We start from the raw sequence: 18,656 nt of genomic DNA, 5'->3' as shown, positions 1-18,656 counted from the left end.
GACTATGCAGTCTAAACAGTTTTAAAATAAAAGTTGATTCCGATAGTAGATTTTACAATATACCGTACAACCTTCAATGTTTTCCAGAAGTATGTGCTGACTCCGCTGCACAAAGAAAATTCCTTTCAGGAAATGTCCCCCAGCCTGTGACTAAGCAGTGTCTCCGCAATATCCTTTCTTCCAGGAATGCTAGTCTTGCATGTTTTGTAGGAGAACTTCTGTGACGTTTGGAAAGTAGAAGATGAGGTACTGGCGGAAGTGAAGGTCTACAGGTTTTCGTGCTTGGGTAGCTCATTTGGTAGAGAACTTGTCCGTGAAAGACAAAGCTCCCGAGTTCGAGTGTCAGTCCAGCACACAGTTTTAATATGCTAGGAAGTTTCATAACAACGCATATTCCGCTAGAGAGTGAAAATTTCATTCTGGAATAATAATCGATGATAACAAGTTACAAAGATGGTAATAAACATGAAAAGTAAAGCTGTCTTCAGGTGGAACGTTAGTTTGAGTGCCACAGTATTTTACTAGGCTTAGTAGATGGTACTATAAAACTGGCTCTGACACCTGAATAAATTACAAGAAGGAATAATACTAAAATAACTTTTGTCATGTAGACCAGTTGGTAGGAGATGCATTGGAAATCCAAGAAAACATTTGTAGTCCGCAGCTCGTGGTCGTGCGGTAGCGTTCTCGCTTCCCACGCCCGGGTTCCCGGGTTCGATTTCCGGCGGGGTAAGGGATTTTCTCTGCCTCGTGATGACTGGGTGTTGTGTGCTGTCCTTAGGTTAGTTAGGTTTAAGTAGTTCTAAGTTCTAGGGGACTGATGACCTCGGATGTTAAGTCCCATAGTGCTCAGAGCCATTTGAACCATTTGAAAACATTTGTAACAACTCACTACGCGACAGGAATATCCTAACTGCCTACTCATCAGAAGAAAAAGAAGAAGGAGATTTTACGAACTTACTTTTCCAGACGTGTGAATTGTTTTACCCAGCCAGAAAAGACGTGTGAATTGTTTTACCCAGCCAGACACAGTGGATCTAGCGTTTAACAAGGAATCTAAACTACAGAACGAGATTATTATTCGCATATTATACTCAAAGCATAGACAGAAGAATCTCTGATACCAACCTGCCATTGAACTCACAGGTTTGAGTTTATAGTCTGATTCTTACTCAATTAGCCATCAAGCTACACTCAGTGTAATTTTTCCTATTATTTTGATAATCAATTTATTCACGTGCTTTAACATTTGTCACGTATTTATGAATCTTAACAAACAGCACACATAAGAGGGTAGCAAAGTAGGCGAAGAGAAAAGCACTCCTTTGCTTTAGTTTTTATTGCTTAGTACGTTAATCATTTGTTTTCTGAACATATCTAACAACACAACTTGGCCCAAAATTGTACAACGGAGCCGAAAAAAATTTGACTTGTGGGTAATGAATATTTTGATAGAATTAGTGGTACCCATATGTTGAAAACTTAATGGAAGGTTCGTCTCTCGACTGCGAATTTTCCTGTACTGTTCCGAATACGTATTTATATTTTATGGCACTTTCCCCAAAGCAGTTTTGTATAGACCAACGACTATATTTCATTGCATGTCAAGTGACGTGACTCCTTAAGAAGACCAAGGATTCGTGTGCTGAGAGAATTTTTTTTATTTTATTGGCTTCTTTTAGCAAAACAACACAGTTGGAGAAACACGCATGTCGATTGTCTATGATTTATGATTTCTCAATCATATTAGTAGAATTTTGTCTGGCGTCCACACAGGCCATGCTTTATTTCATTCCTCACTCAACGAGTGCTACAACTGTAGCACATTAAATATGGAGGACGCCAAAACTTACAAAATAAAAAAAAGTTTTTGTACCAGGCTAACCAGACACGATATCTAGTAACTACATTTGAAAGTTAGCGCCGTTTCACCAGAGATTAACTCTTTAGACCTGCAAGCGCTGTTCTTGTAACCCCTCTGATAGTTGCCATGAGGTTGTCGTACGAAGGTGATGGTGTTCGTGATGCCCAACTTTGGAGCAGATATATCAGTACAGAATTAAAATAATGACATTTTCTCGTAAGTCGATAACTTAAAAAAGGTGAAAGACGTTGTCAGCTATTCGTGTGGAACTGTACTATCCTGTCTAAGCGAACGCTTGTGAGTAAAATGTTGTAGAATGGTTACCGAAAACCCTACTTGTGGCACACTGTTAATTGAAGTTACTCCGTACAAAAGATAATTGATGTTGGTGTAGTCATCGAATGCCAGATTGGTCTATAGTCTTGCGGGCTTATGTTGTGTCTATACTGTGAACATCTGTGAGTGAGCACTTCTAGGGCTACGTTGTGTTGTTGTGGTGACACTTAATGGTAGGTGAATTACCACTGCCATCGTTTGGTGTGGCACTTCTCGTGAAAAATGATTCGTGACATTTAGTGAAGTAAACAAGTAATCGTCATTCCCTGTAGTCAAAATGGTCAGACTGAGCATGAGACAAAGCACCTGAATATGTCTTAACTCACCTGAGGAATACTGCACGTAGCAGTTGCTGCCATTCGTAACATTTTCGCCTTGATGCATGGTGCTCTATTATGTAAACAGTAACAAGGCAGATAATTATTTTGATACTGTTCCTACAAATTGTGCTAGTATGCCACCCTTTTAAACTATGTCAATTTTCTTGCGCCTTTTAAGGTATGCGTCCCCCTTCCTCAATTTACAGAATCTTTCGAGATTGTTGTTAATATTACTTCTATTCCTTATCCGCAAATGTGGCTACTCGGGCACGGTAGTTCATTGGTATTGTAGTTAATTTGCAGTCAAAGACATCAAAGGCCAATTACCCACTTTTGACGCATTATTTCTCAGCGTTTGAAGATCAGTTTCTTAACACAAGATTGTAGCTAGCCTTGAATAACAAATAAAAAAGCTATTAGAGGACATGATGCTGGATATGTGGCCATCATGTTCAGTATGTTGATATTGCAGTGTCATATTTCTTTTCATAAAGAAAAGTGTTTATAAATTGTTAGAAAAGCACCAGTTGGCTAGTGTAGAATGAATTAGCTTAAATTTAAAAACATCCACTTTGGAACAGTGGTTTATTCATAATTCTTACATTTATCTAATCTGTAAAGAGCAAATAATTATTAATTTGAGTTTCGTGCTGACCAACATACTATGATTCTGCCTAGTTATGTTTTTGTTTAATGAATAGAGTAGCTTTTCATTGGCATGGCGACTTATAAACAAATTATCTGAGCGTTTGCCAGCTGTCTGCATGTAGGCCTATATTGTTTTACTGATGGCAGAAGAGTGTACTTCCTTAAGTCATTTGCCACCATGGTTGAATTAGATATGTGCTATATTAATTTTTCCAATTGTTCCTCCACATATTTGCACAATGATTGGGCTTCACTGTGCTTCAACTTTGCAAGATTACGCTTTTTCTACCAGTAGCTCTGAGATTGAGTGAGTGCTAGATGTAACAGTGCAGGTGTGTGTTCTTATTTTGGAGACTCTACAAAAGTTGCAAAACAGCTAAACCACTGGGCTCACGCTCAATGTCAGAATTGCAGAATTTATCATCTGATCCTTTGAAATTGATTAAATATTTAGGGTCAACGGAAGCGTCCGATTCCGCTCATCTGCTTTGACCCATGATATAAGGTGGTGTGGTGTGTGACGTCATTACGGCGCGGAGTTTGAGTTGGTTGTGTTTGTAGATGTTTCCTTGTTGTGTTTTATGGCGTTTCTCTCTCTCTCTCTCTCTCTCTCTCTCTCTCTCTCTCTCTCTCTCTCTCTGTGTGTGTGTGTGTGTGTGTGTGTGTGTGTGTGTGTGTGTGTGTGTTTGCTAACTGAAATTTGTTGGTGGTAAGTAATTGTTTCTTTGGGTCTGTTTTTCTCGAGTTGTGATGTTTTGTGTATTTATTGTGTATTGAATGTGTTTTAATTTACGTAGGGATGTTTGAGTTTTTAATTTTTGAAGTGTTGTGTTTTTCGTAGTTGAAGGTGCTGGTTTCTACGTATCAGTAGTTGTAGTTGACCTATATAGGTGGTTTGGTACCGTCAGCTGTGGTCAAGGGGAATATCTGATTCCAATTTCCGTAGTTTTTGCTGTAGGCGTTGGTATTTTGGTATCGTCAGCTGCCGTTGACCTATATAGGTCAAGGAAAGTGTCAGATTCCTGTGGCTTTTGTTATTGTTATTATTATTTTTTTCCCGTTGTCTTGTGGTTTTGGGATGGTGGTGAGTTTTTTTTTTAATGTTATATTTAGCTTGTACCCTCCCAAAAAACCCCCCATTTCCCGCGGTTGTCCCTTCAGTTTGATTGTATTTTTGGAGGGAGATGTTGTCTTATTTATATGTATTTTCGTGTTTGTTGCCGTGTGCATGTAGTGATATCATACAAAAACCCCCAATTTCCTGCTGTTGTCCCATCAGTTTGATTGTATTTTTGGAGGGAGATGTTGTCTTATTTATACGTATTTTCGTGTTTGTTGCCGTGTGTGTGTGTGTGTGTAGTGATATCATAGACGCCATATTGGAGTCGCTTAGATTAGCCATTTCCACCGTATTGATGACGTCATGGGACAAAGCAGACGGGTGGAATCTGACACTTCCGTATTCCTAATATTTATCTACTTGTCATAATATACCCACAGGAATCTTTGTTCCCAAGCACTAATAACAACTGCGTTATCGGTAATAATGCAGAAAGCTCCTCAGCAGCTTTGTATGGGTGTTGAAGAGATGCTGGTTCTGGAGGGGCGGGGGGTTATGCAAGAGGCATAGGCATTCGTATAAGGAATGAGTGTTTTGAAGAGCACTCCATCCCAGTCATGCATTTTTTTGCAGTTGGTGATTTGTTTACATTGTATTACGGTTTCTCTGAATATACTTTGGAGTTGACAGTTGTTCATAACAAAAGGTACATTAAATATGAAGGGAACGCGGAGCCTGGTCTGTGCTCCAGATCAATCAGTTATCATAATCTTTATTTTGTATTCACATTTGTTAGCTTCGCCAACTCACAAGTGAATTATCACCTTTCAGACTAACTGATACCTTGGCTCGACTGCTGATTAGACTGTTGACAGAGCCAAGATTTTGAAGGGGACTTACTGTTACCACACACTGACCCAATACAGACTCCATTTGAGCTTATTCTTGATGTGGAGAAGACCTGTTACCACACTTCCAAACAAGTCATTTCAGGACACAATGTTGTTAAGTTGATATTACTGTGTTCTAGTAAGTTTGAAAGTTGGCCTGAAGATCCGTAATGATAAAAGTGAAACAACAGGTAAATGACACACTGGAAACAAACTTGTACAAATTATTAATAAAGTTATTAAACTGATTGATGGGACACTTAAAGATGAGTGGGTGGTTAAGGAAAGAAATAAACAAGAGTAAGTGGCCTGGATGGTCTTTGTAAAATAGGAGGACCTGTCAGAACTAAGCCTCTGGTGTGTCTAAAAATCAGTGTTTGCTAATTTAAACTCGCAGCAGAGACTCGTGGAATTTTATTATTAAAAAAAAAAAATACCATTAATTACCTGAGAATTGCTTTCCAGATAATGGAGAGTGGTATGTTAGGAATTGTGGAAGAGATAGGAAAGTAAACGGATAGATTAGCAAATATGTTGGAGTGGAAGATTTAATTATAATTGTAAAGGAAATAAAAATGCTGGTACCTGGATGTACAACTGTATTATTGGATGATATCTTATGATTAAATTAAATTGTGATAGTTTCAGTGATTTGAGTGGTGGGGATCAGGCATCAGCCAACCACAGCTTTCTTTGATGACAAACATTCTTTGTGTTGCTTGTTTGATAGCTAAGTGCAGAGATAGGTTACATGAGGTAGAGGTGGAGAGCCAAACACAGAGTGATGGGTTGTGTACATGGAAAAGCAGATTCGCGCCTCCCCCCAACCCCTCCACCCACACTACTGACATCTGTCAACAACAAATTTATTTTGAGCTATAGAAGGACCAAATAAACTCCTGCTTTCTGCACAATTCTCAGAGAATGCTTCACAGAAGAAGGTTGTATATTAGGCATTGTGTTTCCTTAAATTTAAAGATAATTTAATGTTTTTCATTAAGTCATCGGCCTTTCTGATGCACATATATGGTAGGGGTTATGTAGTGACACCCCTGTTCGCTTTTCCCTTCTGCTTATGGTCTAATGAATAGTGCAGTCCATTGATGTATTCTTTGAACTGTGACATATGTTTCAGACACAGCACCTATGATGTTTCTTTGTGTGTCGTAATAAATGTCATAAGAGTGTGGACCTATATCTCATGGTAGTTGGCTGGAGCATAAACAGGCGAGAACTTGAGACTGCCTGAGAAAGGAGGATTTGAATGTGAGCCACCCCCATGTCCCTCTATATATTGCATCCCACCCTGAGTAAAAGACTGATTTGTAATGCAGTCCATTATGTAGGTTAGACTGAAGCTGACAGTTTGGTAGTGAGTTGAAGCTAGTGAGTGTGACTACAAAATATTTTGGTAACAGATTGACCTGTAGCAATGCCGCAGTTCTGTATACAAATATCTGCCATGTTGACATCGTTGTTGGTGTGATATCATGATTTTTTAAAAGTGTATGTGTGGTATATATTGTTAAACATGTGTGAAAAGACTAGTTGGTGATTTGTGTATTATTTAATACAGTTTCCTGAACTTATCTTGCAGTTTCTGTTTCGATAGTGAGAAATGAGTTAAATTTGGAGTCATCATAGACCAAGGGCTTCACTATAGATCAGTTTCTCTATCACAATTCGTATTCCGTAGACACATTAATTGCCTTACCAATTCCATACCATAGTTCATCGTAATCTAGACTTTGGTCTACATTAGAGGTCAGTCTGTCAACCCAAACAAGGTATCGGGAGGGAGAGGGGTGGAGGAGGAGAACACTTTCAGTCCCTCACTCAATCTTAGCTGTAAACGGTTCCATGGTGAGCTTTTGTATTGGTGTGTAACACACATGGTTTTACATTCAGTTTTCAGGTAGCCAGAGCACACTTAAATTTTAACATGGGAAAAAAGAAGAAGAGCCGTCAACAAGAGCCATCCTTGCAAAATGGAGCTGATTCAACAGATTCTAATGATGAAAATCAGGCTAGTGCTACAGGTAAGAGTGTGTATTCTACAGTGAGCTTATGCTTTGCTTAGTTTATGGCTGTTGTGTGATGATACTCAGTGTTGAAACAATAATTAAGGAAATATTGTTATATTAATCAGTAAGAGTGTTAAACCGTTACTTAGATTTATGTATGAACTGTTTTACAAAATGTAGGACGATGATGTACAAATCTGTAGTTTAGTTTTGCAGGAGAAGTTTATAGTCAAAAGTATTTAAATTTCTTTTCAGTTGTTTGTTCAGTTTTTGATATTATTGAAAATTTTTTTTAATGCAGGTGGTAAGTGCTGTCCCCATGTGACAAAAGCAGTTGACTTCACAAGAGTGAAGAAGGCACTGAAACCAGGAGGCATAGCAAGTGAATGTGCAGAATGTCTAAAGAGTGGTGCTGGGGCAACAGTATCAACTGATGGAACAGTAAGTGGCTATTACTACCCACATGTTAAGGCACCTTCCGTTTGGTAAAATTTAGATATTGTAGAGGATGGCCCAACTTGTGAAATAATTATAACACAGGCGGATAAGTACAGAAGTATTGGTTAAGTATTGGGCACTGTTCTAAAAATTCAGAACTCCTGTACTTAGCGGTGGCTTTCTATGTCAATATATAAATGAAAAAGCATCCCATTCATTTGACATCCCCAGTTAGTGAGTAGTTTTAATTTAATTTTCAAGGGAGAGCAACAAATTGGGTGTTTTTTGAATTATTTTTATTTCTGGTGTGTTCCTTCAGTGTGATTTGTTGGACAGGCTGTAATTAAATTATAACAGCATATGATGAACTGAGTTTTATTTCTTGAATAAAACGAAGACACTTAAAAATTACAGACACAGAACATTTCCTTGAAAATAATGCAAACACATGCAAAGGTATGCAAGACCGTGTTCTGATCAGAAATGGCAAAGATCATAAGACATTAGAAATGCAAAGACACACTATCAGGACAACAAGCTATACTGTGCAACACTACCACTCTTGTTTGCTGATTGTAAAGACACAATCAATAATTATTTACAATCAGATAGAAACTTTTCTTTTGACTGTGATTTTGTGAACATGTTTGCCAGTTGATCTACTGACTTCAAGTAAGAAACAAGAATAGAATAATCACTCAGTTTTTTAAAATGTAATTGAACCTCTTATCAATATGTTTAATCCTTTTGTGATGATCATTGTTTGTCATTAATTGTAAAGCAGTTTGGTTGTACACAAAGTGTAGTGTTGGTTGTTCCGTGTTAACTCCAAGCACCTGTAATAATGTGCAAAAATTTGTAAAATGACTCTTAGTGTTCATTAAAAAATGACGATCGTTTCACTTGGGACCTGTGGAATGGTACATTAGCTTACTTGTTTTAGTTGTAAATATTTGTCGTGTATTGTTGTTTTTCTGACATGGTCCACATCCTGGAGGACCTCCTCACTACGGATCAATTGGAATGAAAGTAAATCTAATCTAATGTAAAAGCCAGGTGATGAGCTGTATCAGATGCTTCGACATACTCTGCTTCTGTTGTGGATCTGGCAACACATTTTTGCCTGTGAGATGGCCATGTGACAGAAGTTTACGCTTATTGCCACTGTGTTTAACACCTTTGTCTCTTGTACCTTGGAGATGCTTCAGAATGTGCTTAACAACAGTTGAGTGCTCAGGCCCAGGGTTGTTAAAGAAAAAAACTGACTGACTTGATTGACAGAAAACATGTCACGTCTTGTCATTGTGCAGCAAACATCAGTCCACCTACAGCCTCATGAAATGGAACATTTTCCATAGATTTCTGATCTTCATTTGCTGAGCACTGTCCTAAATGCAACTGTAAACTGCAGTTAGTGGATGTTGCGTAGGACTTGCAGTTGTTCATGTGAAATTTTTCTAAGGGGTGACTAATGTACCCCTCATTGCAGACAAAGTAACTGGGATTGCCAAGCACAGTTTTAAAATGAGTTTTGAATTCTTCATGTAGTTGTTGTTGATTTACTCATAATTAGTCAATCGTCAACAAAATAGATAAAAACAGTTCTTGGCCATCAGTTAAAGCACAATATACACAACTATCTGAGTGAAGCTGTTTGAAATTGAAACACTTAATAACTGGAAAAATTTTTGATTCCGACATTGAGGACTCTTTCAGTCTGTAAATGCTTTTGTTTAAGTTGCAGACTAAGTTTGCATTTTCACAAATAAAACCTTCAGGCTTTTTCATAAATATATCATCTCGCAAATCACCATTGAGAAAAGCAGGTTTCACATCAAATTGCTTCACGACAATATAATACACTCCTGCCAAAACCAAAAAAATGTGAACTGATTCATACCGAACAACAGGTGAAAACATTTCTCTATAATCAAGTCCAGTTTTCTGAGAATACCCTTTTGGACACAACCTAGCTTTATACCTCATTATGCTACCACCTGGTTTAGTTTAATTTTGTAAACCAACAGCCTGGTGATATGGAGGTAGACCAACTAAATTCTCCCTATTATTTAGTGCCAATGATGGCATTTGATCTTTCATTGGTTTGTTCTACTCGTCAGAGTCTTTGGATGCCATCACCTTCCTGAAAGCTTGTGGTTTTGGAAACAAACTGGAGAGCAAAGTTCGTAACGGTTTCTAAGATTTGTTCCTGACTGAGCAGCCTTTTCAGTAGCATAGGATCCGTGGTCTTGCACAAATTCCTCTTCTGCAGCTGTCAGGAAGTTATACTTGTATTAACATTCTTGGGCCTGAGTGTTGTAGTGTGCTCTGTGGCATTTTCATTGAAAACCACATCTCGTGAACAAGTTATCTTCTTTGCTGTGTGATCATACAGCCTATAATTGTTACTGTAACCAACCATTACCATCATCTTTGATTTACTTTGAAATTTGGACCGAAACTGTTTGTGAATCTGCAAAAAGCATTCAGCACCAAATCTCATCATATACTTTAATGATGTTTTCTTCCTGAACCATTCTCATAAGGCACCTCATCACTATTATGCATACATAGACAGCAATTTAATGTACAGACTCCCATGTTGACAGCTTCTGTCCGAATTATGTCTGGAAGACAGAATTGATAAGCATTGTGAGAGCACATTCCACTTTAGATCTGATTTCACATTCAACTTTACCATTCTGCTCTGGTGTATGTGGTGAGCTGGATTCATGGATGATACCAGTCTTCTTGAAATGATTATGAAGTTAATCATTAACAAATTCTGTCCGAATATCAGTCCTTATAACTTTAAGCTTATTCCTTGCCTGCCTTTCTACAAACTGTTGAAACTCTAAGAACACAGAAGCGTCGTAAATTTTGTTCTTGAGAAAATATAGAAATTTATATGAAATGCAGTCATCTTTAAATACAAGAAAATAGTTAGCTCCATCTAATGATGTGTGTTGCATCTTTCCACATACATAAACATGAATAAATTCTCCTGGCGCACAGGCATGAGTCTGAAAATTTGATCTAAATCCCTTCCTATGCAATTTAACATACTGAGAGAGAAAGTTTTATTTTATTTCTGGGATCATATCACAGTCAGCAATTTTCTTCAAATTTTTGAAATTTACATGTCCCAACCTCTTGTGCCATAACAGAGGTAAGTCAGAAGATGCACAATTTGCTTCTTCCATATTGTCCGTTCAAAATAACATTCTGTAACATTGATTTTCACATATTACATTACTTGCTACTAGCCTCATACTAAAGACCTCAATCTTATTATTATTAAATGTGACTTCCGAACTTTTACTGCCTACATATCCCCTTGAAACAGTTTTTTTTCCCCTCCCCCCTCCATATGATACATACAGTGTAACCTCCAGTGTATGAGGTTCCCATGCTCCATTAATTAGTGCATTTAACTTCATTGATCAGATACCTTCAGCAGAGGCAACTGAATTATCTCCTATCTGTACAGGAACTTCGAACTTCCCTAATGGTTTGAGCATTAAAGACTATTCCTAGTGTGACTTCATGTGTTTTGACCTAGTGCTAACAGCAAGACAAACAGTATCACAATTAGTAACCAAAATGTTCCTCATTTCTGTACTCTGAGCTTGATGTTTAGCTTCTTGATTTTCTCTTGAAAATTTCATCAGTCTTTCGTGCAGTGAGCCTTATAATGACCGTTCTTTTGACAGTAATATCAATCAGCATTCTTCTTACTCACAGACCTTTTGCTTAAAGTGCTTTGCAAACACTGATTCTGATTTTTAACCTTTTTGTGATTACTATTGACAGCAATGAATGCAGTTGCCATTCTTCACTTGTCTTGGTGTTAAATTATCAAACGTCTGCCTGCTTTTGTCACAAGACTCCCATGCTATAACAAACCAACGATGTTTTATCAGAACTCTGCCTAAAGCTTTAGCAATGCTGTCCGTCTCCTACTGGTACACCAAAATCAGCAATGGGGCTGTGCCAATGCTTCAACTTTACTAATACATTGCGCTGTAGTATCACATAGTGACATCTTACAATCAGAGAACTGTCATTTCAATGCTACTTTATTTATTGCAGATTACTGCTCATGAATTACCTTAAGCCGATTCCATGTACCATTTGCTGCAGCACACGACATAACAGTTTCAGCTGGTCAGATTCTGTACCAAATAAAATAAAAAGCATTGCTTTTACGTTAAGCTCATCCCACAAGTTCTGTGCATCTGTGTCTTCACCATATATTACATCACTAATGTCAGCAGCCTCTCGTAATTTCTCAACTTGAAACATAATTTCCATTTGATACTTCCATAACTAAAAATTACTTTCATCAAATTTTTGTATGTTGAAAAGCTTCATTCAGTTTATCTTTTACATTTTCACTTTCCAGGTAAAACACTTGATGTAATTGAACACATTTTCGAGACGAGATGGACATGAAGAAAATAAAGCATTGCGACCAGTAAATTAACATGTTTTTCTAGGCCCATAAACTATTGGACAGGTGATGATTAAATTATAACAGCATATGATAAACAAGTTTTAGTTTTTGAGTAAAAGGCAGACACTTAAAAACTCGAGGCACAGAACTTTTTTTTTTTTTTTTTTTTTTTTTTTTTTTTTTTTTTTTTTTCATTCAATGCAAACACATGCAAAGGAAGAAGACGGTGTGCTGGTCAGAAGTGCCAAAGGTAGTAAAATATCAGAAATACAAAGACATTATATCAGCACAACAAGCTATACTGTGCAACATGATTATATTATCAAACACGCTTCCTGTGATAATGGACTCAGATCTGGTTCAGTTTTTAAGGATTTTTGCTGTCATCACGATCAGCTTGTCACATTGATTGATTTTTATCGAACCTAATGCCCCCTTCTATGACGATGCTGAAAATTGATGTACATCACCGGACAGCCTTAATCAGAGCATTGTACCAACAAAACAGTGTGGTCAACTATGAAAGGGGCATGTGAAGTATGTTGATGAAATAGCTACACTTTTAGCAATCCTATACAACAGCTTGCTTGATGAAAAGCTCATGCTCAAAGACTGGGAAGATGAGTAGTTCATATCTATCAGTACACAAAAAGAAAATAGAAGTAATCCACTGAATTGTGTATCTGTATCATTGACACTGATTTGCAGTAGAATTTTGTAAGCTACACTATGTTGCAACATCATAAGATACTTCACAGCAGACAATTTATTAGACACAGATTCAGAAAACATCATTCTTATGAAATACAGGGTTATTACAAATGATTGAAGCGATTTCACAGCTCTACAATAACTTTATTATTTGAGATATTTTCACAATGCTTTGCACACACATACAAAAACTCAAAAAGTTTTTTTAGGCATTCACAAATGTTCGATATCTGCCCCTTTAGTGATTCGGCAGACATTAAGCTGATAATAAAGTTCCTCCCACACTCGGTGCAGCATGTCCCCATCAATGAGTTCGAAAGCACCGTTGATGCGAGCTCGCAGTTCTGGCACATTTCTTGGTAGAGGAGGTTTAAACACTGAATCTTTCACATAACCCCACAGAAAGAAATCGCATGGGGTTAAGTCGGGAGAGCGTGGAGGCCATGACATGAATTGCTGATCATGATCTCCACCACGACCGATCCATCGGCTTTCCAATCTCCTGTTTAAGAAATGCCGAACAGCATGATGGAAGTGCGGTGGAGCACCATCCTGTCGGTCTCCAGTTGTGGCATGAGCCAATTTTCCAGCATGTCCAGATACACACGTCCTGTAATGTTTTTTTTCGCAGAAGAAAAAGGGGTGGTAAACTTTAAACTGTGAGATTGCACAAAACACGTTAACTTTTGGTGAACTGCGAATTTGCTGCACAAATGCGTGAGGATTCTCTACCGCCCAGATTCGCACATTGTGTCTGTTCACTTCACCACTAAGAAAAAATGTTGCTTCATCACTAAAAACAAGTTTTGCACTGAGCATCCTCTTCCATGAGATGTTGCAACCGCGCCGAAAATTCAAAGCGTTTGACTTTGTCATCGGGTGTCAGGGCTTGTAGCAATTGTAAACGGTAAGGCTTCTGCTTTAGCCTTTTCCATAAGATTTTCCAAACCGTCGGCTGTGGTACGTTTAGCTCCCTGCTTGCTTTATTCGTCGACTTCCGCAGGCTACGCGTGAAACTTGCCTGCACGCGTTCAACCGTTTCTTCGCTCACTGCAGGCCGACCCGTTGATTTCCCCTTACAGAGGCATCCAGAAGCTTTAAACTGCGCATACCATCGCCGAATGGAGTTAGCAGTTGGTGGATCTTTGTTGAACTTCGTCCTGAAGTGTCATTGTACTGTTATGACTGACTGATGTGAGTGCATTTCAAGCACGACATACGCTTTCTTGGCTCCTGTCGCCATTTTGTCTCACTGCGCTCTCGAGTGCTCTGGCGGCAGAAACCCGAAGTGCGGCTTCAGCCGAACAAAACTTTGAGTTTTTCTACGTATCTGTACTGTGTCGTGACCATATGTCAATGAATGGAGCTACAGTGAATTTATGAAATCGCTTCAATCATTTGTAATAGCCCTGTACAGCTGAGTCTTTATCGACACAAAGTAATGAGTGCTGTCAACAGGGGATCTCATTTTTGTTGCACAATTATAATTTTCCAAAATGCTTTTGACACAATTTTTCACAAACAAATTTGAATGAAATTGTGTGCCTATGGAGTATTGTCTCAGCTGTTTGATGTATTAATGATTTCCTTTCAGAAAGGTCATGGTTTGTAGTAAATAACAGGAAGTCATCTAGTGAAACCAAAGTGGTGTGGGGTGGCTGCCCATGAAAGTGTTAGAGGGTGTCTGCTATTCATAATCTATATAAATGATCTACTACACAATGTGAGCAGCCCTCTTAGATTGTTAGTGAGTGGCCGGTGGTAATTTGTTCACGTCGCTCAAGGCGAAGGGCCAATGTGGAGACAGATTACCCGGCCTCGCCCATTCACCCTGTGAGTGGACAGGTGGCCGCATCTTCTGCAGCGTCTGAGCAGGCACATGGAGAGAGGGGTTTACAGTTTATTGAGAGCTCCAATGTTAGGTGCTTTAGGAGCACCTTAGGCATATAGCATTCAGGGCTGGTGTGCACTCAGTATGTCTGCTGGTTGGGGGGGGGGGGGGGGAGACTCATCCGAGATGTGGAGTTGGCCTTGCCAGTGGCTGTGGAGCGTGCGGGGTGCAGTCGTATGCAAGTTGCGGCTCATGTTGGCACCGATGACACCTGTCGGTCACACAGACTGACTCCCCTATGGACGATATAGAAATAAGCATAATTTTCTCTCTCTCTCTCTCTCTCTCTCTCTCTCTCTCTCTCTTTTTTTCTTCAAACACCAGTTATTGTAGGTCTAGCTTCAAAATCCTCTTAATAGCGACATACTTTCAAAAAGCTTTTCATCTCCTATTAGACCCATTTAGGAGTGGAATATCAGACATTCCCTTTTTAAATAATTCCTACAGCATTAGAGCCACACCCTCTCCAAACTTCAAAGTTTCTGTCCTAGTGGTTCGGGCTGGGCAATGATGAGTCAGTGAATCAGTCTGATCCTATTCCGCCCTCATTAGGGGTCGAATTTCCAAAACAGTTAAACACATAGTTTTTCATCTCTAACCAAGAGCAGAACACCATTTTTAGAAGATTTCACTTTAAAAATGCATTTACAATGAAATTATATATAAAATCAAAGGTGAGGTGACTTACCGGACGAAAGCGCTGGCAGGTCGATAGACACACAAACAAACACAAACATACACACAAAATTCAAGCTTTCGCAACAAACTGTTGCCTCATCAGGAAAGAGGGAAGGAGAGGGGAAGACGAAAGGAAGTGGGTTTTAAGGGAGAGGGTGAGGAGTCATTCCAATCCCGGGAGCGGAAAGACTTACCTTAGGGGGAAAAAAGGACAGGTATACACTCGCACACACGCACATATCCATCCACACATACAGACACAAGCAGACATATTTGGTCTTTAAATATGTCTGCTTGTGTCTGTATGTGTGGATGGATATGTGCGTGTGTGCGAGTGTATACCTGTCCTTTTTTCCCCCTAAGGTAAGTCTTTCCGCTCCCGGGATTGGAATGACTCCTCACCCTCTCCCTTAAAACCCACTTCCTTTCGTCTTCCCCTCTCCTTCCCTCTTTCCTGATGAGGCAACAGTTTGTTGCGAAAGCTTGAATTTTGTGTGTATGTTTGTGTTTGTGTGTCTATCGACCTGCCAGCGCTTTCGTCCGGTAAGTCACCTCACCTTTGATTTTATATATAATTTTTCCCACGTGGAATGTTTCCTTCTATTATATTGATATCATTTACAATGTAATATTTTCATAAAATGGTTCAATCCCTAAATAACCCCTTTGGGATTGAATTTCCAGAAACAGTGGCATGCGTATGTTTTATTTCTAACTGGGAAGCCAAATAGAAATTTTCATAGATTTAGCTTCAAAAATGGTTACACAATGAAATATTTGCATAAAAACTTTCATCTGCCATTTTACCTCCATAGGGGTTGAATTTCTAAAAACAGTGAAACACGTTTTTTTTGTTATTTCTAATTGAGAAGCAAAATTTTTAATTTTTGTGGATTTAGTTTGAAGGCTTTCATAATGAAATATATTCATACAAAATCTCATCCCCTATTTCATGCCCTTAGTGGTTCAATTCCCAAAATACTGAAGCACATCTTTTTTTATTTGTGACCAAGAAGTCAAACTACCAATGGTCATAGAGGTAGCATTTGAAAATGCTTTAGTAGTTGTGTGTTAAAAAAAAAAAAAAAACTACTACTTCCCTGTTTCAGCCATAGGATTAAATTTCCAAAAATGCTGAAACGCACACTTCTTTATTTCTGACCAATTTTCATAGGTCTGGCTTCAAAATTGCTTTAATAGCGACATTTTTCAGAAACAACTCGTAATCCCCTATTTCACCCACTTAGGGTTGGAGTTTTGAAAAATAAGTTTTTAAATGACCGTCCAGTATAAGATTCACACTTCTCGAATTTAAAGTTTCTGTCATTTGTGGTTTGGGATGGTTGATGATGAACGAGTCAGTAAGGACATTACCTTTTACGTGTAGAGAGTACAATTACAAACAACTTACACTGCGACAGTCACATAGAAACTGTTGTGGGTAAGATGAGCCAAAGAATACTTTGTTTTGGCAGAACACTTACAAGATGCAACAGATCTCCTAAAGAGATTTTCTACGCTACAATTGTCCATCCTTTTCTGGGGTATTGTGGCATGGTATTGGATCGTTACCATATGTGATTGCCAGAGGGTACTGAATAAGTGCAATGAAGAGCAGATCGCTTTGTAAGTATGTAACTGAAATAGGGAAGAGTATATCACAGATATGATAAATGGATGGTTGTAACGATCATTAAAACAGACACCTTTCATTGTACTAAGATCTTTCCATGAAATTTCACTTACCACCTTTCTCCTCAAAATGCCAAAATAGTGTGTTGATTCACACCTACATAGGAAGAAATGACCGTCATAATAAAATAAATCAGAACTTTCCAGGAAAGATTTAGGTTTTCATTTTTCCAGTGTGCTATTCAGAAGAGAAATGGTCAAGTAGTAATTTGAAAGTGTTGCCTTGAACTGTTTGTGAAATACTTTGGTGTGAGTGCAGAATAGTCATGCAGATGTAGGACAGAATGACAATGTGCAACATATCACACCTCTCTTGTCTGAGAATGAAACTGTTAATAAACCACCAAAGTTAGGAAAAAAAATGAGTCACTTGCTGTCAGTAGTTCTAAAGTTAAATAAAAATTTTTGTAGACAATTACTCCCCCACCTCCCACACCAGAGTTTTCAAAAATTTGAGAGAAAGCTTTGTATTACCGAGTATTGATGCATCTCAGTACACATGATTTGTCAGACAAACAGTTCCATGTCAGGGAAGGTGTACCCCACAAAAATGTGATTTATTCTTTTTCATGTGAAGCATTAGAAGCCTAGGTGGGAGGCTGTAGATGGAAGGTATTTTCTTTTATTTATACTTGGATGAAAATAAGATAATGACTTGCAGCTAGTTTTTTAAAAGACAGCTAACATAGCAACAACCAATCTGATCATTAATTTGGCCACACCTGTCAAGCTGCTCTGTTTCCTCAGCTATGGTTACCAGTCAGATGTGGTAACAATTACTTTCTTAAAAGTGATAGTTTTGACTTTTGTTACATGCTTACTTTGTCTGTGTGGTGTCTCTCTTTTTCAGAATGTGTGGAGACAGCTGTGGAAGTTTATAAGAAAGACTGCCATTATCCTGCAATATGACCTCAGTACTGCACTTTAGCAGGGAACATGTGAATGTCCTCAGTATGTAACCACACAGCTGATGTTACCAGAGCCATGTTGCCCTTGTGCAAACAGCAAACTGGCAACATTCCCCCCTTCCAAGCTTACCTGTCATTCACTTTGTTATTTTGATGCAGGTGTGGATTGTGTGGAACATTATTGGATGAGGAAAACAGGTCAACAAACAGGGAAGAGATTTAAAATAGCAACATTCATTCTGTGAACGTTATATGAAAAATTATAGGAACTTGGTTAATATTTCTCCAAGCACTGTGTGAGAAGGGGTTCAGTATACAGCAGATTTCGTTTTCAGTGTACTTAACACTAGAATTGAGATAAAGTGATAAATTCGAACATTCAAATCTAAATTGAAAGGTTTCCTTGTGACGCACTACTACTGTTTTGTGCGGGTGTTCCTTGCAGTAGTTCAGAACTTTCCTCTGCAATGTGTTGTTCATTTTTATACTATCTTTTGTTTTCATGTTCTCTTGGTTGTTTATAGATTTTATATATTTTCTAATCAACATTCTGGACAGGTCATTCAGGCACCAAAATGAGAGACGTTTGTCTTTCTCCTATCATCCTCACAACAGGTTGTTCCCTCTCATCCTGCAGTATGAGTGACCTGTCCATCAGTTTTAATTTCCTCCAACCTATACCTCTTTCCTCCCCAATGAAGGAATTAATAGTTCTGAAAGCTTAAATAGTTTTATGTACT

At 38.4% G+C, this 18,656-nt stretch overlaps 1 protein-coding gene across 5 annotated transcripts in view; it reads left to right on the top strand.

The window, feature by feature from the left end:
• Positions 1 to 1,991: 1,991 nt before the first annotated feature.
• Positions 1,992 to 18,656, top strand: part of LOC124588936 (ubiquitin carboxyl-terminal hydrolase 45) — a 146,478-nt gene continuing 129,813 nt past the window's right edge. For 3 of the 5 annotated variants that reach the window (XM_047131513.1, XM_047131512.1, XM_047131508.1), the window contains exons 1-3: positions 2,001 to 2,161; positions 7,027 to 7,157; positions 7,444 to 7,583. In XM_047131513.1, coding sequence (XP_046987469.1) covers positions 7,061 to 7,157; positions 7,444 to 7,583 — 237 coding nt within the window. In that variant the 5' untranslated portion in view covers positions 2,001 to 2,161; positions 7,027 to 7,060. Of the gene's footprint in view, positions 2,162 to 2,287; positions 2,374 to 7,026; positions 7,158 to 7,443; positions 7,584 to 18,656 lie in introns of those variants that run through there. The other 2 variants (XM_047131510.1, XM_047131511.1) reach the window with 2 other exon arrangements.

The sequence above is a fragment of the Schistocerca americana genome, chromosome 2, assembly GCF_021461395.2.
Source record: "Schistocerca americana isolate TAMUIC-IGC-003095 chromosome 2, iqSchAmer2.1, whole genome shotgun sequence".
NCBI lineage: Eukaryota > Metazoa > Arthropoda > Insecta > Orthoptera > Acrididae > Schistocerca > Schistocerca americana.
Note: the sequence above shows the minus strand (reverse complement) of the source record. Positions and strands in the feature narration are given on the sequence as shown.